A 27153-nucleotide genomic window follows, 5' to 3' on the forward strand; every position below is an offset into this window, starting at 1 on the left:
TAACCTCCCTTTTGAATAAACCCTAAGTCAACTGATTAGTAACTTTAACAACATCTGCAAAAATTCTTTTTGCCATATAACACATAATCACGTGTTCTCCCCACGTTCAAGGTAGATTTTTAAAACTTTACTTTTATTAAGGTATAATTGACAAACAAAAATTGTATATATTTAGTGTATAGAAGATTTTAAGGGGCAAAGATTATAGGGATCATCTTAAATTCTGCTACCATAGGTCCTGACAAATACCATTCTTCTAGTCTTTTACTGAACCACTGAGCTACATTCCCAGCCCTTTTTATTTGCCAAATCTTGCTAAGTTGTTTAAGCTGATCACAAGCTTGCAGTTCTGCCTCAGCCTCCTGAGTCACTAGGCCTGCAGGCCCATGGGAGTGCTTTTGCTCAGACTGTTCCCTGCCTCAAGTCCTTTTTTCATGCCTCCTTTTCAAATCTTTCATTTAAGGTATAGCTCAAATCCCATCTAAAAAATGTTTGTCAACTTCTGTTCGCCTCCTTTGATTTCTGACAATACTGTGTTACTTTGTGATGTGACTTCATACATTTTTAACAGCTAAATTCTTTTGAGTAATTCTTGCAAAGCTTCTTAGATCTCTGCCAGTAAGACAGGACACTCACATTACTCAGGAAAAGGAAATTTATTACAGATATGCAGCAAGGATAAACAGAAGTCTGAGATCTATTGTGAGCTGGTTTCCCAAGGTTCAGGAAAGCTGCCCACGGCGGATGGAGTCTTGTCTGTGCCTGACCCAAGGAGCACCAAAACTGACCCCAAAAGCACTCTGACCTGGGTTTTATACTCTGGGTATAAATGGTATTTCTGAGCCCAAGCATTGCAGTACTTTACTAGAAACAATGACACAACCCAGGTTGTTGTGGAGATCAATTCCTCAGCTTAGGATGTTGCATTCTTGGTATATTCTGCCTGAGAATTCCAAGCAAGAGAGGGAAGGGCTGGGTTGGCAAAAATCATCCAGGGGCTTGTCCTCCTGCAATTCTTTACTCACCTAATTCTTAGCAGTCAAGGGCAGGAAAATGTTTCCTATGCTAATATATTTTTATTGTTCATAGAGCTTCCACATTTAGTTTGTTGACTTGGTTTTTCAGCTCCTCTCAAAAATAGCATTCCCATTTTAAGTGAATAAAACAATTATAAATCCCAAACTAAGTAAAATTATTACTATCACTTCTTCCCTTTTTAAATTCTATTTTTCTAAACTCTGGTGTTTCCTTGTCTATAATTATACTTTCAGGTATAACCTCTGGAACTATAAGATGGTAACTGGCAAAATAGCTTATTGATTTCACATTGTGGTTTCTTAATTGAAAAAATATACGAAAGCTCATAAATGTATGTGATTTGATCTTTCAACATATTTTAGCAAAAAGGTCCTTTATTTGCTATTATAAATTATAGAATTCTTAAAGCTAAGAATTGGACATCAACAAAATGATCTTTCTGGATTAACTTCCTCTCTCAGATAAAGGCCATTTACTTGAAAGTTGCAAAGGATCTCTGTTTATTCCTTAGTGAAAAAAACTTGACTAAATATCTACTAAGTATCCCCCAGAGGTAACACTCTGGTTTAAATTGTTAGTTATATTTTACTTCATAGTAAGCTGACTGAAACCTTAGAAGCCTAAATTTTAAGCCTTTGAACTTGATTATTTTTCATAGTTCATGGGTTGAACAGCTAGTGGGTTCTTTTGTTCCTCCTGGTCTTGGTCAGGGTCACTCATAGGCTGCATTTAGCTAAGAACTTGGCTGGGACTAAAATGTTCCAGAATGGCTCCATTCACATGTCCGGTGTTCTATGGAGGGTTGAGATGGCTGGGCCTCTCTCAAGCAGGTTAATTACATGGGCTTCTTACAGTGTGTCCCAGGATCTGAAAGAATGAAAGGGGAAGCTGCCAGGCTCCTTGAGGGTTGGGCCCAGAACTGGCAAGGCATCACTTCTGCATTTTCTTGGTTTTAAAAAAAAGTAACAGGGCTAACCTAGATTCAAGGAAGAATAGGAACAGACTCCCCTTGGTAGGTGAGATAGCATGTCCCAACAGTAATGGAAGAAATTACTGGCAGCATTCTACACAGTTCAATCCTTAAGAACAGTTTTGAATTGGTGTGGGGGAAATGGTGGACAGGGAGGTAATCTGGTTATGGCAGGAAGAGCTATACATGTGTATCTTCCCAGATCTACAAGCAAAGTGAAGAGGGTTTTCAAAGGGGAGGCAGAGGAAACCTAAATATAGCAATTTGATTTGGAAATAGTTTGCCAAATGGTTTCAGGCAGTTGGAAGCATGAGGACTGCTATGGATGAAACCAGTGTCCAGTAAGTCCAGAATTCTAACTCAAAGACACCAGGATTGCCCTGAGGATGGTATGACCATCATCCTCCAAGTTTGATTATCCAAAGTCTTGCAGTGTTCATACACTCATACAGGGTAGTTTCTGTGGAATAACTATACTTGTGACCATTTTGTAAATAGCTAAGATCATACCTACATCCATCTCCTGGGTTTTCTGTCTCAAGTACACTCAAATTTCAACCTTCTGATTTTATGATTAAAATTCATTCTATTTAAACCTTAGGTTTAAATAGAACCATTGAACAGCTTCAAGTAGAGGAGTGGTATGTTTCTTTTCTGCTTTTAAAAACTGAATTAAGTGTAATACCTGGGGAATCAATTAGGAGATGCTTAAACTCTGGGCAAAAAACAATGGAGATAAAAAGTTGGCAGTTTTGAGTATGTGAATGGTACTTAAAGTTGGAGGACTAGGAATTTAATTATTTTATCATGATCCACTTAAACACTAGCTTTCCAGCATTTCTAACCATCCTTGGTGCTACTTTAGGAAGGCTTTTTAATGAAGACTGATAGTTAAATTAGTTCCATCTTTCTTTAAAAGAACCAAGTCCTTGTTTTCAGAAGATATAGAGCACATAAAAATGAATCCGAATGAGATGACATACAAGGTTTGATGATCAAGGCTTCAAATAGCAGAGTATTGTCTATATTTTCAAGGTCTGAAATACTACCTGATATACAAGAAGCAATCAATAAATGTTAATAAGTATCCAAGAATCTGAAATTACAATTATAACACATCAAGACCCAAAACAAAATTACAAAAGGAAATTTATTTCAAAAGCATAAGGGAACATTTACATTTAAACAAGGTGATAAACAGGTGTCTTGCAAAAGAAAAACTATCCATGGCATGAAGTTTTTCAAAGTTATGAAGAAAAACAACACAACAACAACAACAAAACAATCCTAAGTTGTATCTATTGCCTTAGGAATGGGAAGTAGAACGATGAGGTGGTGAGGGAAGGAACATAGTCAACTCAGTATCAAAACTCGAAGTCAAGTCACTTCTGCTCAGCTTTGAGTTTACAAATATGCTTTAAAAAAGAGAAGGAAAAAGTACATTTAATGTTCAAATTTATATAGCTGTATTTCCAATAGAGTTTGTCCTTGAAATGGCTTTAGGCCACTGGCTGATCTGTCTCTGAGGTCCAGACTAGCTGGTTAATTTTCAAATGGTAATTCCATGTTCCTATGTCTGTTCAGATTCCAAGGGAGCTTAGGTTCAGCTCAGTCTTTGGAATGTTTAGATTATTGCTACCATTCCACAGTTAGGCTGACCAACTTCTTAATGCTCACTTGTATCATTCTAGCCTTTTAAAAAATACTTTCCTCATAAACATGTACAGTAATTCTAACATAGGGGTTTTGCTTTCTTCCCAGTGTAGAATAATGGTAACAAAGACACCTGCATTGGAATCACAAACTATTCCTCAAAAAATACATTAAACTACTAGAAATGTCACTGTGGCATTTGATTTGAATAGCAAACTTGGGAAGGGAAGATTAACTGTGGAACAAAAATATATGAAACATTCGAATGCAGAGCAAAGGGTCTATGCTATTAAAAATGCCCATGACATTAGACACTCCACAAACCTCCCATCTGTTGTTTAACCTAAAGATTCTCTATTACCTAACTTATACAATAATTTGGTTAATAACCTGAGAAGTTAAAATCTTGAAAGTGGCAAAAGCAAACCAAGAGAGCATCCCTTACTTATTGGTTCTATGTTATCAATTCATTTTTTCCTTGGTAGCCCTGGTTATTAAATCTCCAAATCCTAAATTATACTATGTCATCCTGTGAAAATCTATATGTACATCACATTTGGCTGTATTTCACCAACAGGGATCTCCACATTTTATCTTTGAATATACAGCCTTTATTTTTAGTTTTAAATAACAATAATCATGTAAGTGCAACTGACTCAAAATTCCTCTCTACTGGAAGTAAAACCCTAGATAACAAGTGAATAGTGGATTTAGCCTCAAAAGGATAATCACCATGTCAAAGACTACCTGTTCCTGGAATTTAAAATATTGATTTTTGTGTACTCAAGTTTCACGGCATGCATATATATATATATACACACATACACATACATATGTTTATGTACGTGTGTATGTATATCATACATACACATTTTTATTCGAATAGTAAGATCCCATATTCAAAAGCTATATCCCAATATATGGAGAAGAGCACAGTGTAAGCAGTGCAAAGCAACTTACTTCCTCCTAAAAATGCATTATCATTTCTACATTTTAAGAAAGCTGGTAAGTATTTTGTGTTTGACAGTAGTAGGTGGAAATGCTGCACCATTGCCTAGCAGCTTTATTAAAAAACAATGAAAAAATGTTAAGATTGACCATTACTCTTCTCCATATATTGGGCAAAAAACTAAGAGGGGAGAGGAAAATCAGTAACCTTTCAAAACTGATGATCTTTACCATATATCAGAACAAAATTGAATTTCATTACATTTTAGACTCAAAAGTTCTCAATAACAAGTTATCAAGATGTTTAAAAGCAAAAAGATTCACAATATGAAGTCCGAATAATGATGATATTGGAAAAACAAGTCAAGATTGTGGACAAAGCATCCAAAAATATTATTGAGGTTTTACCTTGGACATAACCATGGTCTATTACAAAAGTAGATCATACATACAAAGGTATAAAGAACGTTAAGTTTTTAGCTGAAGGCAGCAGTCCTTAAAGGGACATCCCCGGCAATCCAATGAGTAGTAGAATTTAAGTATATTAAGCTCATGACAATGCTGAAGAATGTGATATCTTACTCAGTAGAGTCTTCCTCGACTACGATTTCCTCGGGTTCCCCAACCTCGGCCACCTCTACTTCCCCTGAAGGCTCCTCTCTGCTCTACGAAAAAGCGAACAAGGGTTTAGGTCTTGCTCAGGACTTCATGGTAGAGCAAACAGAAGAAATACAGCTTGTGCCTCGGAAAGTAGTAGGCCCTTTAAAAGCAAAACTTGATTTTCTCCTAGTCCATTTCGTACTTAAAATCGGTAACATTTATACTGAAGCATATATGGCATGATGTATATAGAACAAAGTGCCTTATACGTTCATACCTACTGAATTAAATGAAACCCATTAAGTTGTTTCAAGGTGGCAAGGTTATGATAATTATACTCATCAGTTCTTTATTTTGGTGTTTATCACTACTAAAGATACTTAAAATGGAATTAACAAAGCCATTAGTCTGTAATTAATTTTTAAAAACTAGGGTAGACTGAAAAATTTCCTTTCAAATGTAACAAACAGGTAGTGTTTTTGGTTTAGAACACAATATTAAAGGCACCTGTATTCATGAAAACATGGGTATAAATGCAGAGTTCTTTTCATTGTTTTATGAGCTATATGAACTTACTAAAATTTTGCCGTGTGTGTGTGTTGAATTAGTGGTATAATTTTGCTGAAAAATCCAGTCTTTCATCCACTGGTTAGTCACTTTCACAGTCCAGAAAAATATTCCCCAAGAATCCAGTGAAAATGGACTGAAGTTATCAGGAAGGGTGGACTTTTTAATCACATGGAAATAGGATCAAATCCCTTCACTGAATTTTCAAACTTACTCACTGCAGCAATCTTGTTAGCAGCAATAAGGAGACTGTTTTGCTTTTTGAATCACAATGTTGATGGCTTGAAAAATACCCTTTAAATCAACCATATAATTCTTTTTTTTTTTTTGCCATTATTACTTATTAGGATGATTTGATTATCTTTTTTCCCCCTAGAAGGAAATAATTCAATTAAGATAGAAAATAAATAGCTCTTTTCCCAGCTTAGCCAACATTTTTTGTATGTGGATTGGCATAGAAACCATTGAAAAATGTCATCATGTTTATTACCCTAGTGAACACATACAAGGTGACAATGTTAAGATACCTATACTTCTTAGTTTATTTTGGTGCCTGTCACTACCCAAGATGATTAATGAAACTAATAATTTCTATATTTAATATGAAATTAACAAAAAAATCCTACTAGTCTTCAAAGTGCATGCCATGTATGCAAAATATTTTAACCTATCAGTAATTAGTTCTGAAAAAAAAAATCAGAGGTGTTCTGAGGACAAGATGTAGTGACAATGGCTACATTCAGGGAGATAGTAGCATTTAGTGGGCTGTAACTCCTGCAGTTTTTAATGTTTAGATTTGGGCCAATCAATGCAGATATCTGCACATTTTCCTCCTACGATACTCATAAAACCTTCAAGAATTTATTATTATTTTTACTGTACATGTTTAAAGTGTGCCCCCCCCTCCATTTTGGTGGTGCTAAGGATTGTGCCTAGGATCTTGCAGCACTCACTGAGCTATACCTTCAGCTCATAAAATCTTCATTTTCTTGTTTTCTTCTTCAACATCAACACACTTAGCAGACTTAAAATTTTTTGGCTAAAGACTACTAAATAACCTTTCCAATTTTCATATGAAAAAACACCTAATGAGTATATTAAATACTGTATAAAGGCATTATTACATTTTTTTTGATACCATCACCACTGAGCCACATCCCTAGCCATTTTTGTTTTAATGTGAGACAGGGCCTCACTTAATTGCTGAGTCTGGTTTTGAACTCTTGATCTTCCTGCCTCAGCCTCCTGAGCTACTGGGATGAAGATATTATTTGATGTAGTTTTTTTAGTACTGGTTGAATGATATAGCTATTTTTATTTATTTATTTTTTCAGAGTAGAAATTAGAAGTTTATTAAAGGACAGCAAAAAAGACTTCTCCCAGAGGAAGAAGGGGACCCAAGAGGTGGAATCCCGATATAGCTATTTTTATAGTGTAGGAATTCATCAAATTTTCTTGGTTTTGAAGGGCTGCATCCTGAAGTACCAGTCTGCATTTTTTTTTTTTTTTAAAGAGAGAGGGAGAGAGAGAGAATTTAAATTTTTTTTTTTTTTTTTAAGTTCTCGGTGGACACAACATCTTTGTTTGTATGTGGTGCTGAGAGGATCGAACCCGGGCCGCACGCATGCCAGGCGAGCACGCTACTGCTTGAGCCACATCCCCAGCCCACCAGTCTGCATTTTCACAGTGTTTTCAATGGTTTCCAGCTTTATATTAACTTCTTTAAAAAACTACTACTTCCAATTAAAATATTATTATTTTTTGCATACTAGGAATTGAACCCAGGGCCTCACACATGTTAGCCAAGTACTCCACAACAGTTATACCTCCAGCCATTTTTTTATATTTTGAGACAGCTGCTCAGGCTGGCCTCAAACTTGTGATTTTCCTGCTTCAATCTCCTCAGTAGCTGGGATTACAGATGTGCACCACTATGCATGGCTTAAAATTATAAATATTGTATATTCTAAAAAGGCTAAAGACAAAGAACACAAGTCAGAAAATATAGAATGTTCAGCACTTTTAGGCTAAAGGGAACTATGTACCGGAAGGAAACAAAACATGGGTGTATATTTACAAATAAATTGACTAAAAATGTATTAGAAAGGTGAAATAATTTGTGGAAACCAATACCTTGTTTGTAAAGCAAAAAACAAAGACACCAGTTAGTACAATAATAAAGAGCTCTGTTATCCTTATTTTTCAGATAAGAAGTGGAAAGATGCACATTTACATATTGTTGTGAGAGTAGAGTTCTGAAATATTTCCTTAAACTGTCGTCAAGTGTTGACTGGAGTAGAAGGGTTTCTTTCTCAGTCTGTGATCTCACTTGGAAACAAGAAGTATATAGTTCAGGATATACTCTTTATGATAAATACTGCAAAATTAATTCTGATTGGTAATCAAAAACAACCACAAGCATGTTCAGTTGCTGGTATTGCTTTGTCTACCTCAGCAAGATAAGGAGCTGAGCTCGTATTTTTGTCCATTCTTTTAAAAAAAAAGATCTATGAGGAAAGAAGCCAATGAGAGAGAAACTTTACTTCGGATTCCACAGCCTTGGGAGAGAATGGACTGGTAGGAAGCTCTCCTAGCCAAGGAGATATGGGAAATATGGACAGGAAGACACACTCTGGGCAAAGGGACAGACTGCAATAGAATATGCATTTCTTATAAGGCAATGCTTAAATACCTGATTCTACTTTTAAGACTTCTCCCTTTGAAAAAGAAACAGGCAGACAAGACCCCAAAAAAGTCATTAATCCCATGTTTGGCGAAGCTATACTCATACCTGAAGAAGAATGCAAGTATTCTTCCACTGATCTATACCCCTAAACCCAGAATGTTCTGCCTTGAAGCTCGATATGAGAAAGCAAGGACTGGATGGTTAGTGCCAAATTTCTTTCATTTCTGTTGGTTCCTCTAAATACATGAAGCATATTTTTCATTCTTAAGTGCTTAAGTGTTGCATGCTCAATTCAGTGAGCCCACAAAGATGAGTTAGAAAGAAATGGGAGAAATTATTTTCCCCACAACTTTAGCTCCCAAGCTAACTCAGAAAAGTCACCTGACAGAGCTATATGTAATTACTAATTAAAATTAAGTAAAATCCAGTTTCTGCCTAATCTTGCATACTGCTTGTACCCAAACGGAAACGCTCACCATAATTAAAGTTGCCCAAATTGCTGCTATATTTCCCACTGGGGGGGTTATAAATCTGCCTGGCATCCCTTTTTGGTCCTGCTGGAGATTTCTTGGGTGGTGAACCTGAAGTTGTATCTTCGTTAGCTCTCTTTTGCCTGTAATAGTTAGAAGAGCAGTAATTAAAAACACTGTATTATGCTAGAAGTTATCTATATGTTTATAAACTTAGCGTATCTGCTGTAAAACTCAAGAGGATAATCTCATCATTAAAAAAAAAAAAAGGAAGAAAGAAATAATGCTCCACAGCATCAGATTAATTTGTGGCTTGATTACACATTGTCAAAGGGCATTTATTAGGTTCTAATATAATCTGAAATTCATAACTGTATAGACTTATACACAAGTAACTCATTTTATAAGAGTATTAGAAAAATCTAGTTATGCTATAGGAATACAAGCAAGTCTCCAAAATTGTATTCTACAACTTTATTTTACAAATACTGGAATCAGATTTTGTGTTTGAAATTATGCTAATACTAATATTTTAACATTACCTTGAGAACCATCAAACTATATTATGTACCCTTTTATATAGTAAAGTGACAAGTGAACTCAGATTTTGATAACACTCAAATCCCTTCTAAAGATATTACTTACCCTATCTCAACCTTCTGTACAGGTTTCCAAGATAATGTTACTGTGCTCTTATATGAAGGAGGAATGTGGAAGAGATCCTGGGGACAGAGAATATTAGACAAAATTTTTAATGTATCTATTGGTAGCAGGAAGCTGTGGTGAAGGCACATCTTAAATGCTGTGCAAGGTACAATGTTCAATACCCAGCACAACCACTACCAAAAAAAATTGGGGGTAGGTTTAAGTGGAGGAGGCTTTGATTTATTCTTCCTGTGCTGGTGATTAAAATAGAGACCAGGATAAAATTGCACAACAGAAATTAAACAGGGAATATTTTGTTTCCAAATCACACCAATTACCCCACTAGGTAATTTTGTGCATATCACTTAGAATGAAGCTAATTTTAAAGTATCATTTCAAAATTCAGATAAAACATTAGTATTTATCAATTTTAATAAACAAAGCCATCAAATATTTTCTTTTGCATAAATGCAGTCACCAATGTGCAATTTAGGAAAACACAAAGGTGCAATCTGTATTGCTTCTGCAAATTTTAAGTGGCTCAAAATTAGAACAAAACTAAAATCCTGGTTAATCATGTTTTCCTCCTCGAAATATTTATAAATAAATTATCAATAAGGGAAAAATCATGACTTAAATACCAAGTTACCAATAATGGGAGAAATGAAAACGTTTGCTGAATTTAAATGTTAAAATAATCCAGAACTGAAATAACTTAGCCTCATTATTTTTGAAACCATGAGTGGATTGCTAAACATATATTTTTTAGTTGTAGATGGACACAATACCTTTCTTTTATTTATTTTCATGTGGTACTGAGGATCAAACCCAGTGCTTCGCATGTGCTAGAGAAGCGCTCTAATACTGAGTTACAACCTCAGCCCATAAAACTTCTTAATAGCTTTACTTTAATTCTTTTTTGGATACAGGTAATGTTTAATAAAAGTAAACATTTTTTCCCATTTAAAATGAGTATACTAATAAACACCACCTCCAACTACATGAAATTGAAGTCTACTGTATGGGATAAATATAGTGAATTGGCCAATAAAACACACTTTGAGTAAAAAATACTTAAGGTTTCTTAGCTGGACGGACTTAGGATATAAGTAATGTTCTTAGCTTAGAAAAAGAGCCACATGCAGAGTCTTCAATTTAAAATCTCCCTTTCCCCCCCTCCTATTAGAGCTTTATGATTATACACAGTAGCTGGGTTAAATCATGACATACTCATACATACATACATAGAAATTAACTGACTTCAGTTCTTGATCCCTGCTTTTCCCTCCTCTTTTTCCCTCCTATCTCTTCCCTCTATCTACTGGACTTCCTTTCACTCATTAATTTGTGTTTGATTGGTTAATTTAAGTATCTTAAATCTCACATGACAATAGGAAACTGAAGTACAGTTTGGGAATTCATGAAAATAGAGTGCAGAAAAGTGGTGGAATAAGAATAGCCTACTAAGTAGAAACTAAAAGACAGTAAAAAATGCCAAGGGTGGTCCAAAGGATACCAGTTTTTCCTGTGCTTCCTCTAAAACAAACACACAATAAAATCATGTCACACATTCCTGCTCAACTTAAAAAATATTTCAGGATTTTCTAATAAGATATCCTACCATAGGTTGCTAATCCCATTCTTATCTTTTCCATACATCTTATTACAGTCATCTTTAGATCTCTTATGTTTTCATGAAGAGGAAATTTTATCATGGGCATGCATTATGTCACACGCACTTGTCAAATTCAACATAGATTTGTATCACTTATTGAAATAAAATCAAATCTTAGATTTTAATAAATAAATGAATTTACTGTGAAACTGTTACCTATATTTAAGACTGGTAATAATGGTAACCATTATAAAAATTTCCTGTGGCGATGTGAATTAATTTTTTTACCTCTTTTTATTCTTAATGCTTTATCACCTTTCTATTTGGCAATAATGCACTCATTCCTCAATGTGTAATACACTTTCACTTTCTCTGAAATGTTCCTTCTCTCTTTTGGGATTTTTACCAGATTAGCTAACACACTAACCAGTCTTCTTCATGCTCTAGGTTATTACAAATATGTCAGCAGATGTTTGGGAAAGCTAAACAGATCTAGAGAGGGCAAGGTGCACCCTATCACACAGTGCAAAAAGCTCTGAATTTATTACATGGACAAGTTTACATTTCATATGCTATAGAGCACATGTCCTTTCTCACTAGAGTAAGTAACTTTGCTGGCTATCCAAAGGGCCCAACAGCATTCAGACCACTAGAACTTAAAGTCATGGAAACTTCTGAGTTTAAATCTATCTGCTGCAATGCTTTGGGTCAAAGGAGATTTGCATGCTTCCCTTATCTTCTGCAAAACCTTTAAATAAAGTGAAACAATATATGATTTTATGATACCTGCAAAAATGCCACTTGGTATTAAAAAAGTATACAGTTTCAAAAGGCAAAATAATGAGGAAGAAATGGCATCTTCTGTTAAACACTACCATTTCAGACCTAAAAAAAACCATGGAAAACCTTTTGTACTGTCTTTCTAGCTAGCTGGGAGGGTTAGATAAGGAAAGAAAGACTTACCTTGATTAAAACATTGATATTGTTCGTTATTTTCAACGCAACAACTTTAATCTTATTCTGCAAAGAGAAAACAAATTTAAATTAAAATGCCACTAGCTTCTATGCATATATTGCATTCTGATACAGAACTAGAGTAATTAAAATTTCTCTTTCGGAATACTTTCTACAGTTAGAGAATTCCTTGGTTTAAATCTAGATAATGCTTATTCCTATTTCTTGACTCTACAAAAAGTATACAGATGGCAAAGAAAATAAATCTCATATTCCCTCAACAGGTTAGAACGTTTTTAAAATGTTGTCCACATTTTTTTTTGAAAATATTTAAGTTATAGATGCACATAAGAGTTGCTTTAGAAGAAATCATTTTAAGTTATAGGAAGACGTAATTAAAGTTGTTCAAGTATTTCAATAGGACTAGGATGAAGACTGATTAAATTAGGCAAGATTAGGGAAACCTAAAATCTCAACACGTACCTATACAGTGTGTTTATGGAATTAGCAGTTTATGAGACATGAACCAAAATTCTTACCTCTTCTGTTTTTAAGGCCTCGCCTGTTTTACCCTGAAGAGCCAAGCGAAGTTGTCTAATATAAACCTGCAAGCCCCGTGCAAAGTATTGCAGCCTAAATGAAAAAGTATTTAATTAGCAATTCATCATTCCAATTTTGCTCTTAAACAATCTTCATCTGTAGCAAATTGATACTAAGTGCAGAAAATGGCATATGACCAATAAATTAAAGAATAATTTCTTAGGTTGCCTGTTTCTAATCCAAGATTTCATTAAGTATTAAATCAGTCCCTCAGGCACAATAGAGGACAGTAAAGGTGACACTGTGGCTCAACATTCAAAATTTAAGACGTGAATTTTGTTAACAGAATGACCCAAAACACTTCCTGATGAAAACTACTTATATTGAATTTTTTAGCACTGCTCCTAACTATATGCCAGGCATTTGCTGAAATCTTTACATTCACTGTCTTATTAAATTCATACATCTCTATGAGTTAGGTAGATACTATATCACTCAAATATAATAGATGAGAAAAATTTAGGGGGTTAAAGAGGTTATGGAGCCTGCCCAAAATAATTAAGCAAATCAGAAGAGCCAGAGTCCATTTTTTTTTTTTTTTAAAGTTCATTTCCCCAGTGGATTGTTATGCCACATCTATCGTATGTTTACATACATGCCTGTTTTTTAGACTCTCCACTGTTCCACTGTGTAAAGAAGGGTGGAGAGAATGTTCTTGTAGAACAAAAACAAAACCCAGGGAGCTTAAAGATAGCCATCACCTTTGCCAAGGACTGAACCACCTCAATCATATATCACCTGATTTTGAAATCTTTGAGCTTTTCTGCATTCAGTTTGGCTGTTAAGAAATCTGGAAGTTTTCGGCCCAACTGATGAAAACTGTACAACAAACATTCCACATAACTGAACTGCAGCTTGGGTTCTTCATTACCAGCATTCTCCCCATTTTCTGCTTCTTCTGGAGGAAGAGGCATATATTCCTAGGAGATGGAAGTACAGAGATGTTTGCAATCTTCTCTAAACATTCTAATTATAAATAAATACTCACGTAACTAAAAGGCATACTTTTAAAACATGGAGCATTAGAAACTACCAAAAATAGAAATTTTGGATCAATGTTCTAGCAGGTCAGTTTTCCTTATTTAACCTGTTACAGCTGTTATTAGTAATAACGAAAATTCAAGTAGCTAACATTAGGACTTACACAAACAAAGGCATCATTAAAGTTAAGAGTCAGAATTCAATCTGAGTTGAGATTAAAAGTTGATGCTCTTAATGACACCAAAATTTTTTTGAGATCACGAGCCCATTCTATTTTGGGTATTGATTATCTTTATATTGAAAATCTGACCAAAGGTATTCAATATCAGTGCTATTACACTCCAATAGGTATTGCAGGTCTGGAAGAACAGCAGATGGTGGATGACTCAATTCATGCCAAGGGCCTGCGGCTAATCATCATGCCAGTTATACAACTGCTTCCGTCAAGAAAATCACTCAGTTATGCTGATAATGATTTTATCAGATGGCCTATTTTCTCTACAATTACAACTTAAATGACAGACTTTATTTCGGTTGCTAAAGCTACTTTGCCTCAGGAGGCTACTAGCTGGTGGCCTGGAACAAATGATACTCTGCAATGCTAACTTTAGTTTTAAGACTGTTTGGCACAATTGGAAGAGTTGCTAATTTCTTTCACACAGACAAAGACATTTTGATATGGAACAAGAGAAAGATCTGCTATCTAAATTTTGTGTGGCACTATGCAAAGCATTAACAAAGAAGAAATACCAAGATGAAAACAAACTTTTTTAAAAAGTAGACAATGTTCGCCTGACCAACTATTAATTGAGAAAATTGATACTTAATCTAAATGTCAAAAGCTGGTTCTCTGTCATTAATTAATACTAAATCAATCTTTAAAGATATATACTGACTATACCAAAAGGAAAAAGTTCTTACCAATAACTTATCAAATAGTTTTCTTAAATTTGTTTCTAGCTTCTCCATGTCACCACAAAATGAACTCATTTCTGCCAACAACTTTAATACCTAAAACAAAAAATATTATTTTTTGAGAGAGTGAGGACTATAAAATGAGAATAATCCTAGATAACTGTTTAGACTTTCTTTATTTTCTATTATGCTTTTACAGAATCCTTATGTTTGAACTGGGAAAAAAATCTTAGAAATGCAGCCCTACTTTTCACTGTTGAGTAAAGTGGAAGGCCAGAAATAATGTGACTTGGTAAGAGTGCATGTGAATGGCAGAGATCTCTAAAACAAGATCTCATGATTCCTAATGTATCTGTGAGAATACAGAAAAGAATAACAGACACTTTCTGTTATAGGTAAATGACAGTGCTAATTAAATGTAAAAATAAACATGTTAACTAACTTAACTTGTACTATAAAAAGACACTTAGAACTTTTAACAGCAAAGAATTATTTACTAGCATTTAAGGTGGGCTTCTTTTACTATTAAACTTTGTCTCCAGATAGTAACTCAAAATACTGGTAATTGTCAATATTCTAAATGTTCATCCCTTCCTTCATTAGTCCCAACCTGATGAGCCTAGCCCAGGACATCTGTGCATAGTGAAACTTTGTTGTCCCAGAAGCCTAAGAGGGAAATGGCACTTCCACTTCCACATTTCTATCCAACTCAAAGAGTCATTAGGTGCTCTTCAGAATCAGAATCTTTACTAGATTCTGGGGATGCAGAAGTGAATTAGATTACATATAGGGAGAGAGAGAGATAAATAAGTATAAAGTATTACAGATGCTGTGAAAAAAATTATGTATATTACAGTTAAGATAGAAAGGCAGGAAAACAGTTAATTCCATTGATCAGGGGTTACGGATATTTTGTTAATTGAGTTTAATTCTGGTTCTGTAAGTTATGGCTTCAATAGAAACTGTTATATGTTATTTAAAAATGTTAAGGATTCCAAGGACCATAATGTAATCTATAGGCAGTGCTTTTCCATTGCAGCAAACTACAATTGAACCCATAAATCATTTCTATGCAATTAATCCTAGCCCAGGAATTTACTGGCTAGCCATTACCAGACATTTAAATTACTCCCTTAGAAATTATATCTAAGTTAGTGGTTACAATTTTGTTAAAATACAAGGCTATATTTTTGTCTTTTCAGTGCAGAAAACAGGAATTTTTTCTTACCTCTAACTGTATATCGAGACCCTCCACAGGGGTAGTCAAGGTACTGAGGTTAGGGAGAACTTGCTCACAGAAATAAGTCACAAATCTTGTGGAATGAACATTTTTCTGTATAAAAAAATCCAAAGAATATCAAGTTGTCAAAAAAAAAAGTTGAAAGAAATACTTTCTCAAATATTACAGTAGAATGTGCTTCAAAAGTGTTAACTAAGCACCATGGCCTCAAATACTGCAACTAAAAGTAAGATATAATGCGTGCCCCAGGGCACCCCAGAAATAACATCAGCAGACTTGTACACTTCATTGCAGGCACCTGGAACACGGGGACATCTACAACCCTCTGAACTCTTCCATCAAAGAAGCAAATCAATTTGAAGTCAAATTCAGGAGGGTTAGTGTTGCATTTTCAGACTACATAATTCTCAAAAGGACAGATCCTTAAACCTGGGTGTTTCAAACTAAGATATACATAACCCAGAAAACTGATGGCCAGGGAAAACACAAAGCTAGAGACAGAATGCAAAATCTGCATGACTTAAAAGCAAGGCTTTAATGAAATTTCTTCCTGCATTTTTTTTCCTCACAAACCCCACTCCAGACTCTCTATTCACCCCAGTGTGTTATGAATACTTTTATGGAAAAGTCTGAGAAGAGTATTTCAAGTGAATATCTATAGATAATAGAGTAATCAAAATATGAGTTATATAAAACAAAGAGCTCACAGAGAAGAGGGGTACTGCTTGCCGCGTGCACTGTAAGAGCCTGTCCACACAGTCAGGATCTGAGGGGTTGAAGGTCTGTTCTAGGTCAGCCTGTTCAGCCACAAGCTCTACTAGTTGCTGTCTTCCACTCACTGTCTGTAAGCTTTTTAACCCAGATAGTATTTTCATGAACAGAACAAATTCTTCACCAGTCACATCTTCCAAGACCTGAAAAAAGACAATTCAGAATAACAATGTTTTTATCACTGGAATGGGCAGGAAAGATCAAAACTTCATGAAAGAATGGCAAATTTATTTCAGTTACTAAAGTCAGTTTGATATTATTGCTTCTGAAATATTGATGAAAAGACAACTTTTGGCTTCAGGGTAAACCATGCACTCTCCAAGGGGACAAAAATTCATTCTTAGGAAATTTTACTTGGTTACCTACAAAGCACAAGATACACATCCAGAATGTAAACAGATATACAAAATGCCTGTGGCATTAAAAAGAGTGGCTAAGAAAAAATACATACAAAAAGGCTCTCTTCTCATATCTTTGGGTCTAACCCTTTGTATTTACCGACCAAAGGAGTTTGCAATCATGACATACTCTTGCATCATGACTTATTAGATGGGAATAGGTAAAATATTCAAGGTATTCCCAGGAAAGTCATGTTTTGTTCAAGGAAGAAATTTTATCAGCAAGAAAGTGGTGCTATTATAGAGAAACTTTTGAAACTTCTTGAACATATTAGGAAATGTAAATTGTTTCCAAACTTTGGCACTTTAAAATGAGTGAAAAGTTAATTCTGACAAACCTTGCCAATTTTAGCATCTGTAACTATACTAGATGTTGGGAACACATACACATAGGCATGGTTTTACCCTCTTGGAAGAGTTTACAGTGCTATGGGGTAGGATGAAAAAACAGATCATTTCCATGTGACAATATAATGATATACTTCATTTTGAAATGGTGCAGAATACCTGAAGGGGAGAAAGAGGTAGGAATCAGGGAGTTTCCTAAAGGAGGTGATCTAAACAGAGTCCTAAAAGACACATAAGTTTTGAGGATAATACCAGAAAGGATTTAAATATGATTACATCCCTTTATATTAATTCACTACTTTATCATTATGAGTGGCCAAATGCTAAATACCATATAAAAAGAAACTTGGGAGTTCTGTGGTGGTTCTAATGGGATGTATCATTTTACTCAAGCTATATACAGCACTGGCAAATACTGCCAATTTGGTAATTGTTATATTGCTTTAGAGAATTTCTATTAAATAATGACAGCAGCTTACCTTTTTGGATTCAGTTAGGATAAGCTCCTCTACTTCCTTTGTTAGGACTTCATCTGGTAAAGTCTTGAGTTTTGTAGATAGGAATTTAATAGCTCGTTCTCTAACAATGTCCTCTCCTTGAAGTATTTGGCTAAATAAGCCACCTAAAGTTCCTGTAAAAGAAAATAGTTATCTGCAGCAAGTCAATGTATACTGTAAAGAAGTTATAAATGTAACTCAATGTATAGCATTTCTTTTCAAACAAGATAAATATCATGGATATCATCAATACTGGCTAAAAGTTGGTTTAAAATGTCTATAGACCCAATACAGGAGTAATCACACATTTTGTTTTTGGCTAGAATCAGTTTGAGCATGACTTTCCCTTTCTATCATTAATAATAAATCCCAGATATTTCAGAAGAATTTCTATAAAGTGCAAAATAAGTTTTTTCCAACAGAATTCTAAAGGAGAAGTATGATTTGTTTTTGCAACTTTCTTTTTTTTTTTTTTTTTTAGTATTTAATTTTAGTTGTAGTTGGACACAATACGTTTATTTAATTTTTTATTTTTATGTGGTGTTGAGGATTGAACCCAGGGCCCTGCATGTGCAAGGCAAGCACTCTACCACTGAGCCACAACCCCAGCCCCTGTAACTATTTCTATTGTAATTTTCTAGTCACAAACATCTTGACTTAAAGTATTTTTTGTTTTCGTTTTGCTTTTTAAAGAATACCTACAGTTTTTATGAAATAAATCTCTGGGTGAACTCCAAACTTTGTCCTTAATCTAACTTATTTCTTAAACCATCAAACACAATTCAGAATAAGAACTGGCCTTACCTTTTGCATCCATCTTAAATATACTTAACAGGGCATTGTTTACTAAGTTAAATTCTGCAGAGTCATCTGGATAGAGAAAAAGTAGTGCAGTAAATATAAAATAAATCTTAAATACCATTTGTTTCATTTCCAAACTTAATATTCAACATAGCTTTTCACAGATTACATTATCAGCAAACTTATATCTAAGCAATTTTCTCAAGTACCAAAAAGACACATTTCCTTATAAGGACAGAGAACCTGATCTAGCATACCTAGGAAACTTTTATGTAAAGATGGTACAATTATTGAACTACAGGAAACTGGGGGTAAAATTATGATGCTGATGATCCATCAAAATTCCCAAGAGAATTCAGTCTTTACACCCCTGAAAACAAAATTAAAAACAAAACACCAAGAATTACAAAATCAGAGGCAGGGGATATATATAGCCCAGTGATACGAAGTTTTCTAAGTGAGGCCCTGCATTCAACCCCCCAATACCCCTCCAAACACAATAAAATAAAAATTACATAATCAGAAGTCATTAAGTTTCAAATTACTGAAAAAGTTTAACCTCTTTGGTAGGATCTTTGGCACTCCTCCCAAATAGACACTATTTCAGAGAGAAGTTATACAAAAAGGTAATAATAAAATTTCTTACCTGTCTGCAAAAGTTGGGTCAGTATATCTGCCACTCGGGGAAGATTTTCTCCAGTGGCAAATTGAGGCAGCTCTTTAATTGCTTGGCGTCGAATCTGGGCATGATTTCAAACAGAAAATTAATCAAAGGCTGTTATCATTAAAAACAACAAATTCAGCTTTTTAAGAAAACTAAAACCACAGAGAAACATTGTTAAGAAAAGTTGTTAAAATATAAGATATGAGATTTTTAGTAGTTTAATAAATACTTTGCTCCAAGTTTTTCTTTTCTTTTTAACGGATAGGGTGTCACTACATTGTCCAGGCTAGCAAGTTTTGGGAGAACTTCAGTTTTCCTGTCTTAATCTTTTGAGGAGCTGGAAATGACAGGTATGAGCACAGTGCTTGAACAAATCTGCTTCAAATTAATATCCAAATTTTACAGAATATGTCACCAAAATGTAGTGGAAAGGATGTTAAATATAATACCTGAGATTGGTGTAGGCAGATTTGAGATCGCAAACGTTTATATACAACTGTTTGGTTTTAACTACCTTTGGACATATTATACAGTCTTTAAAACAGCTTCTATGGCAATGTCATACTCAGGAACTCTATTTTAGAATTTTCAGTACTGACTACTTAATATAGCACTTGTGGTTATGATTAATTCCAAATACTGATTTTAACTTATTAGGTTTAACGTTAAAAAAAAAAAAATCACACAGGGTTTACATCCAGGGTTTATATTCATTTATATGAAATGTTTGATTCATTGATTTCATTTGGAAAGCCAGGAGATAATACTTGAAAATTCTTAGAAACCTTTCATCAACAGCCAGAAATGCTAACAGTTAATTCTATTCCAGGGAGAAATGATTTCTTCTTATTCTAGTAATCATATATAATTATTACATTGGCCAATTATTTTTCTGCCATGCAAAACATATAAGGGTGTTAAAACTGTATTAACTACCAGTCTAATTTAATAGCACAATGAATAACAATATATGAGAAAGATGTGAGCCGCAACCCATTTTTAGTAGTGAGTAATGAACACAAAAAACAAATCATTTTGTGATTCTACGTATTTTTCACAACAAAAGGTGGTAAAAGAACTAATACATTTTCTTAAATGTAGATTTAAGCCTAGATATGGTGCAATACCAGGAAATGCTGTGATATTTTATTATGCACTGATACGATAACTATGATTTTATTATTCCAATATAAAAACATTTGAAAGATTGTTGAAAAGTTTCAATCATCAACTTACTGATACATCTTCATCCTCACAGAGGTCTAACTGTGCATTGATAGCAGAATCAGCCAATTCTGGAAAATGCTTAAAGAATTTAGGAATAAACTGAGCTGCTAATCGTTTTTCCTTTGTACCGCCTTTCACGCCATCCAATATCACTTGATAGGCATCTTTATGCTGAAAGAAAGAATGCAGCAGAAAAGAAGCATAATTTCGAAGAATGTGAATCTAAATACAACTTTAACAAACATGTTCAGGTCTGCTTTAAATTTTTAGAAGCTAAGAAATAAGACTTATTTTTGGAGTTTTACTGCTTATATCAGACACCTATTTTTCCACCTTGTTGCTTCTTCACCCATACCCCAATTTTATTTCAATTAGGGAAGAGACAAAGATAATTCCAATTTTAAATGGAAAAAGCAAATAAGATTGTTAATATACTAACATTTTTTTCATTTTAGAGATCATTAACTCTAGCTCTGTGACTGTGTGATGCTTAAAAATGGTAATGAACACCACAGAATTCTCAAAGAGTTGCGTTACATTTAATCATAAAAATTACCCCTTTTTCCATTAGCACTTTGAAGAAGGTAGAAGAAATACATTTCTGAAATCAAGCAATTTCAGGAAGGTTAGGAAGAACAGTTTAATTTTGCTTCATCTTTTAGGATATGATAGTAACAATTTATTCTATAAATCCAGCCAAATTTGGAATCAGAGTCTAAAGTTACATATTAGAATAACGCATTCAAGTCATTTGTTTCTTTTAAAAAGAATTCTTAAGTGCTCTAAATGAGAATACTCAACAAGTTCCTAATCCTTGTTACATAACTGCCTCCAAACCAGTCCTCTTATTAAATGACATTGGTCAAGCTGGTAAGTAACAGTAATAAATACAGAATAAGACCATACATATCTTTTGTGTGACATCTGAATAAAATTTTTAATAAATGAAAAATGTCCTTAAGAATTATAATCTTGATAGCAAATGCCACCCACAATTTAGTGTGCATTTATACTGTATAAGGAATGCACTAAGTGCTTTAGTCATATGAGCTTACATCATGCCATCAAGAGAGGAATGATTAACAAATATCCAATAAACTGTAGAGTCAGCAAAATATTTTATAACTATTTTTTTCCATGGACAATATTCTGTTAAATGGAAAAAAATAAAGTAAAATGTAAAGTTATCAACATACTAAACAGAACACCAATTCCTAAATAAGAAATTTCTGTGAAAAACATTTAGCTTCCTCATGAAATGCAGACATAACATCAGTCTTCAGGAGTTATTACTTAAAAAGTAAATTACATATTTTTCAGTGCAAAGGTTCAAAATATCATAGCTTATTTTTCTACCATTTCACATTCCTGTGGTTCACCACACAGCTTCTAGTCAGATTTCATAAAATCAGTCTTGATTTTATGACAGTTCTGACATCCCTACATTTTGCAGAGAACCACAAATCTAAAATTTCTATTCAAATTTAAAGCTTTACTTTTAAAGTAATGTGAAGAAATACCTTATATTATCTAAAATTATATGAAAAAATTGCTTACAGCAAACCTTCCCCAGGCCAATGAAAAAAACTTGGAATCAAATAAAAAGGAATCATTAGCAGGATTCAATGAAAGTCTACCAGGGATAGTGATACCTTGTCTACATTTCTCATGACAGGTATTTTTATCTTCTGGTGAGAAAATCAAGGCTCACAGAAGTGAAATAATTTGTCCAGGGCCATGCAGCAAGTTGAGCAGATCCAGGACCCAAACACAGTTATGCTGGGCTCTATAGTCAAGAACCTGGCCTAACACCAATCTTCTTTAATTGGACTGTTTCAAATTTATGTTCTAGGATCTTATTTAACAAAAAAAAGGGGGAAAGCACTTATCAGATCTAGGACCTTCAAAGGTAAAATTTAAGCCCTAAATATAGGCTCCATGCAGACACTTCAACTGGGACACAGCCATGCAAATATAGTAGGACCTTTGGAAATTTAATACATTTCAACACATTCAAGCCAGAATTCAAAGTTTCTACCATCAGTGGGTCTTAGTTTCATCAAATAATTTAGTGACTATTATTAATAAAGACTTCAAGCAATTACCCTTAATATAATGCAAAATAAAGCGTGCTCTTTCTTGTCAGTTCTTGGAGTAATTTTCTACAACACTATATAGGGAAAACTTTTTTTTTTTTTTTTTAACTAAACAGAATTTAAGGTACAGTAGTTATTACTTGTGTTACTCAAAGTAGGAAACAAATGAAATTGAAATTCTAAGTAATCACAGTGACTTAGTGACAGGTAGAATGTTACTACAAGAAAATATTCCAAATAACATACAGTACTGATTATTTTTCCGGTTCTAACACAATGGTATATTTCATTTAGACAGATAAATTTGTGATCCCAACAAGTTGTAATTGTGAACACTTGAATACATTTCTCAAGCTGCATACATTGGCATATTTTTAATATCTAAAAATAGAAACTTAAAAGAAACCTCTAAGATACTTTTAAGTAAAAAAAAAAGTAAGGTACAGTTGGATCCACAATTTTTGTATGCCTTCCTTCCCTCCTCCTCCTCTAGAAAACACAAGACACACACACTCGTTCTCTCTCTCTACAAAAAATTCATGGCAGTGACTTTTAAAACACATCTAATAGGCATAAGAGGTAGGTGATGTGCCAGGTAAAGTCACACTTAGGTCCTCTCTGACATAAAACATTCTTTTAGAGAAGGATGGAGTTTCAACAAATACATTTCTTAAGTATGACATAAAAAGAAAATGTTTAAGCTACATTACCACCTTCTGTCTTAAACTCAGTAAATCCAGTTTGTATGTGATGATAATACAGGCTGTTAATACTTCCACATATTTTAGAGTACTTATGAACCTGGTCTGTACTTTAGCTTAATCATACAAAATAAAGCCACTGAAAGAGTGGTATTCATGAAATTAAAGTCAATAAAGTCCACACTGCTCTATATGAAGAGCCAATGTATTCAATGGGTAGGAGACCAAGAGGAGAAAGGAAGGGTTAGGCATTATATAGATCTAATCTCAGATCAGCCTCACTACCAATCCCTTTAACAGGTATCTGGTAAGTTTTCTTAAGCTTTTCAGATTTTTGACAATACAAAATTAAGTATCTAAATTTAAAAATTAAGTAAATTCACAAATTTTTAAAACAAAATTTAAAATAACGATGGACCACACCTTGCTTTATTATGGCCAGTGGGAAATGGTTAGAGAGAAATAGGAGCACAGCAAAGGAGGCAGAACTGAAGGCAATCAACAGATGTGGTGGGAGGCTGAGTAAAGGGAACATAGAAGCAAAAATAAATAAAGAAAGAAAGAAAGAAAGAAATATGATAAGAGAAACTAGAAGGTTTTGGTTATTAATATTCCCTTAGAATTTACCATTTGTAACAGGCTTATTAGAAGATATATGTTCCCGTGTATGTCTGGAAAGTAAAAGTTCCCTTTGTCATTCATCAGAATCCTTGTAACATTTTTTGGTATGTATATCTATCTGTTCCTTCTTTGTATGCATTTCTTCAACTTTGAGAAAGAAATGTCTACTGGAGGGCAAGGCAGGTGCAAAGAGAGAAGCAAAAATAAATAAACAAATAGATTTAACTCAATCTCCAGAATATAACTTAGTAAAGGAATAAGAGAAGTCCACATTGAAATAAAATATACAAATCTAAAATACTATTAATAAATACAAACACAGTGCTAAGGAGGTTCAAAAAGATAAAGATATGATCTGCTTGATGAAACCTCAGAGGACTTGTACTTTCCTTATATATTTTGAGGGCACACTCTAAAAGAAATGTTGACAATAGTGTGCAAAGAGTGGCAGCAACCTGAGCAATCTATGTGCTCACCTCTCTGGCAAAGGCTGAAAATCAAAAAAGCCAGAAGGAAGTTAGAGAATGAAAAACTCAAATACAGTCTCAGTAAAGTGCCAGATAGGAATTGCCAGAAAACTTAAGTCTGGATTGTAAATCTCCTAAATTCAAATATTTAATGGTGTCTTCTGCATTAAATCTGCTCTTGCCTTTGTTAGTTAAAATTACAACCAATATCCTGAAACTCACTATCTTTTTTGGTGAACAGTTTTAGGTACTTTCTTTAAAAGGAAAGAAGTATTATACATCAGAGCAGAGTTAGTAGGCATTACAGTTTGAGTAGCTTCAATTCTCCCAGAATTCAATGAACTGATGGCAAATCACTACACTTCTACTATACTTCAAGATTTTTTTAACCTTAAGTAGTTGCTCTATGGCTGTTACTATGGCGTCATGAAAGCACTGACTACCCATTGTTTACAGGAAAACAAGCTATATTCTAGTGCTAGTACATGGTAGGTGCTCAAAAAATGTACTGAATAAATGAAATCATGGGCTTCATTAAGGTCTGGAGAAATTTATGTCCCTTTTCTCTTTTCCAGAAATTTCTGGCCCTTATATGTTCTTCCTAAATAGCAAATTTTTGCTTTATGAAAGACATTGTTGCTCTCTTGGAGTCAGCTCAAGCTCAATCTCAAGCTTTTGTAATTAAAGATGCCCTAACAGGAAAATCTTGGCAAATCTCAATTTCTCATAGTACAGGTCATGTTGGTGCTTAAACAGTTTAGATTGTGGAGCACTTTGGATTTGGGATGCTTTACCTATATAGGCTATGCAAATATTCCAAAATCTGAAAAAATATTAAATCTGAAACACTTCTGGTCCCAGAAATTTCGGATAATGGATACTCAATCTGTATATATATAAATTACAACTTAGTTACCACTTGCCCTAATACACTCACAGTAGGGAGTTAAATAACTTCTACTCCACCAGAAATGAGGGTGAGGGATGAGACATCTCTTTGCATACAGTTTCAAAGTTTTCCAAATAAGATTCCACATATGTCTCTTCAGGAAAACACAATTTGCAAAGCAGGTGAGAATCACTGTCCTAGTTTCCAACTTATTCCCTCTTGCTGATGTGCAACAAAGTCAAATTTAGGCAGCTTAATTTGCTACAATCTTCCCCAACTCAATCACAAGACAAATTATACAATGATTGAGAATTCTTCAGTGCTAGTTCTTACTAGGAACAACAAATTGAAACCATAACCATAATTTTCCCCGTTTTGTCTTAATGGGCAGAAAACTCCTTCAGAACTAACCTAGCATACTCTCCATACATTTACAATAGTGTCAGTAAACAGTTCTTACACTTAACAGTGAAATTCCCTACTAAAATGGAAATAAGTAGGGAAGGAAAATCATTTGGCACTTGAAATTGGTATAGTCATAATTCTAGGTTAAGTTATAATAAGGTCCCAACATAAATTTATTATTATTATTTTTTGCTCAGCTTAGGAAGACACTGTAGTTGATCTACACACATCCAAGAAAAGGACAGGAGGAGTACTGTCAATGCTTTAATATAGACTTTCTAAGATGGTGTCCGCTTTCTACTCTATGAGATGTGTAAGCAGAGGCACAGAAGCTTCTAAGCACTGAAAACATATAGAATGGGATTTCTAAACAATAAAGTTTACCTCCAGGGCAACCTGAACCTTGTTCTCAAGAATACACCCACCCCACCCGACAGTTCAATGTTCTACAGTAGTTGAAAACTAAACCACGTGTCTGCGGCAAACACACCAGAAAGTGCTTGCCAGAAGACTCTATTAAGAGCTGCATCTTTCCCCTCTCAAGACATTGCCTTGCACAGTTCTGTATTACTTTCTTTATTCAAAACAAAACAAAACAAAGTAAAATCTTTCCTATTTACTTATGTGTCACCAGTCCCCCTCACTAGATGCACCTCCTGGGAGAGCACAAATCTTTTCCATTTGCACCTGCAGCGCCCTGCACATTACCTGGTGCCCTTATCTGTTTTTTACAACCTTTGATCTCTTCAGCACTTTCCCTAAAGTAATAGAAACTTTTGCCTCCAAAGAGATTATTTTTTGATCTCTTGAAAACTTTAAGCCTAATCTTTGAATAACTAAGTTCTACCGAAACGAAGAAGAAAGAGAGAAGAGGAATCTCTACAGGGCGAAGAGAATTAACCTGAGCCTGAAGGGGCTGAGTTAGGAATCGCCACGGGGAGAAAAGGCTGGTTGAGGGCGGTAGTGAAGCCTGGGACCCGGGGGACCGTTCTCCCGGGGGAAGCCGGAGTCTATACTGCCAGAGTGGCCAACCCGACGAAACAGCCCAGCGCGGCTGGGAGCCCACGGCAGCACAGCGGCAGCCCCGCCCGGCCCGGGGTGCGCGGCGGGCAGCGCTGTAGAGAGGCCGCGGAGCTCCGGGCCCTGCAGGCCGCTCCGGGACTCACCTGGCCCACTTGCTCCGTGGCATCGGCTAGGATGCCATAGTTGCGGTAAAGCTCCTCCACCGTCGGCATGGTGAGCGACAAGCCCGCGGCCCGCTCCTGCTGTCGAAGTCGCCGCCGGCGCCACCGCCGCCTCGGAACTTCTCCAAGCTCACGACCCGAACTATTACGCCTCCAGCTGCCGCCAGTGCCGCCGCCAGTCACCGCGCACAGCGGCCCCGCC

General features: G+C 34.9%; 1 protein-coding gene across 3 annotated transcripts; it reads right to left on the bottom strand.

Annotated features, from left to right (window-relative positions):
• Window positions 1-3140: 3140 nt before the first annotated feature.
• On the bottom strand, window positions 3141-27153 carry Api5 (apoptosis inhibitor 5). Of its 3 annotated transcripts, none has more exons than XR_013437617.1 (15): window positions 26934-27153; window positions 20598-20759; window positions 19344-19437; window positions 18701-18766; window positions 17879-18030; window positions 16590-16796; window positions 15871-15975; window positions 14649-14738; window positions 13485-13666; window positions 12686-12779; window positions 12156-12212; window positions 9578-9654; window positions 8939-9075; window positions 5192-5269; window positions 3141-3423 (listed from the first exon to the last, which is right to left on the bottom strand). XR_013437617.1 is itself a non-coding variant. In XM_078046207.1 (15 exons), exons 1-14 carry the CDS (start codon window positions 27000-27002, stop codon window positions 5192-5194), a joined length of 1575 nt encoding a protein of 524 aa, XP_077902333.1. In that variant the 5' UTR covers window positions 27003-27153; the 3' UTR covers window positions 3141-3423. The 3 variants fall into 3 exon arrangements, 2 of the variants coding, with proteins under 2 accessions (XP_077902333.1, XP_005330101.1); XM_078046207.1 differs by having other exon boundaries at window positions 5192-5274; XM_005330044.5 differs by having other exon boundaries at window positions 3141-5269.

The sequence above is a fragment of the Ictidomys tridecemlineatus genome, chromosome 4 (genome assembly GCF_052094955.1).
Source record: "Ictidomys tridecemlineatus isolate mIctTri1 chromosome 4, mIctTri1.hap1, whole genome shotgun sequence".
In the NCBI taxonomy this organism is placed as follows: Eukaryota; Metazoa; Chordata; class Mammalia; order Rodentia; family Sciuridae; genus Ictidomys; species Ictidomys tridecemlineatus.

Bases quoted from the DNA above. Each gene is read 5' to 3' on its own strand.
- Api5 (XM_078046207.1), bottom strand. From the start codon at position 27,002: ATGCCGACGGTGGAGGAGCTTTACCGCAACTATGGCATCCTAGCCGAT. The intron at 19,438-20,597 runs GTAAGTTGATGA...AATCATGCCCAG, and splicing joins GTGAGGATGAAGATGTATCA to ATTCGACGCCAAGCAATTAA. The intron at 18,767-19,343 runs GTAAGAAATTTT...TTCTCTATCCAG, and splicing joins GACCCAACTTTTGCAGACAG to ATGACTCTGCAGAATTTAAC.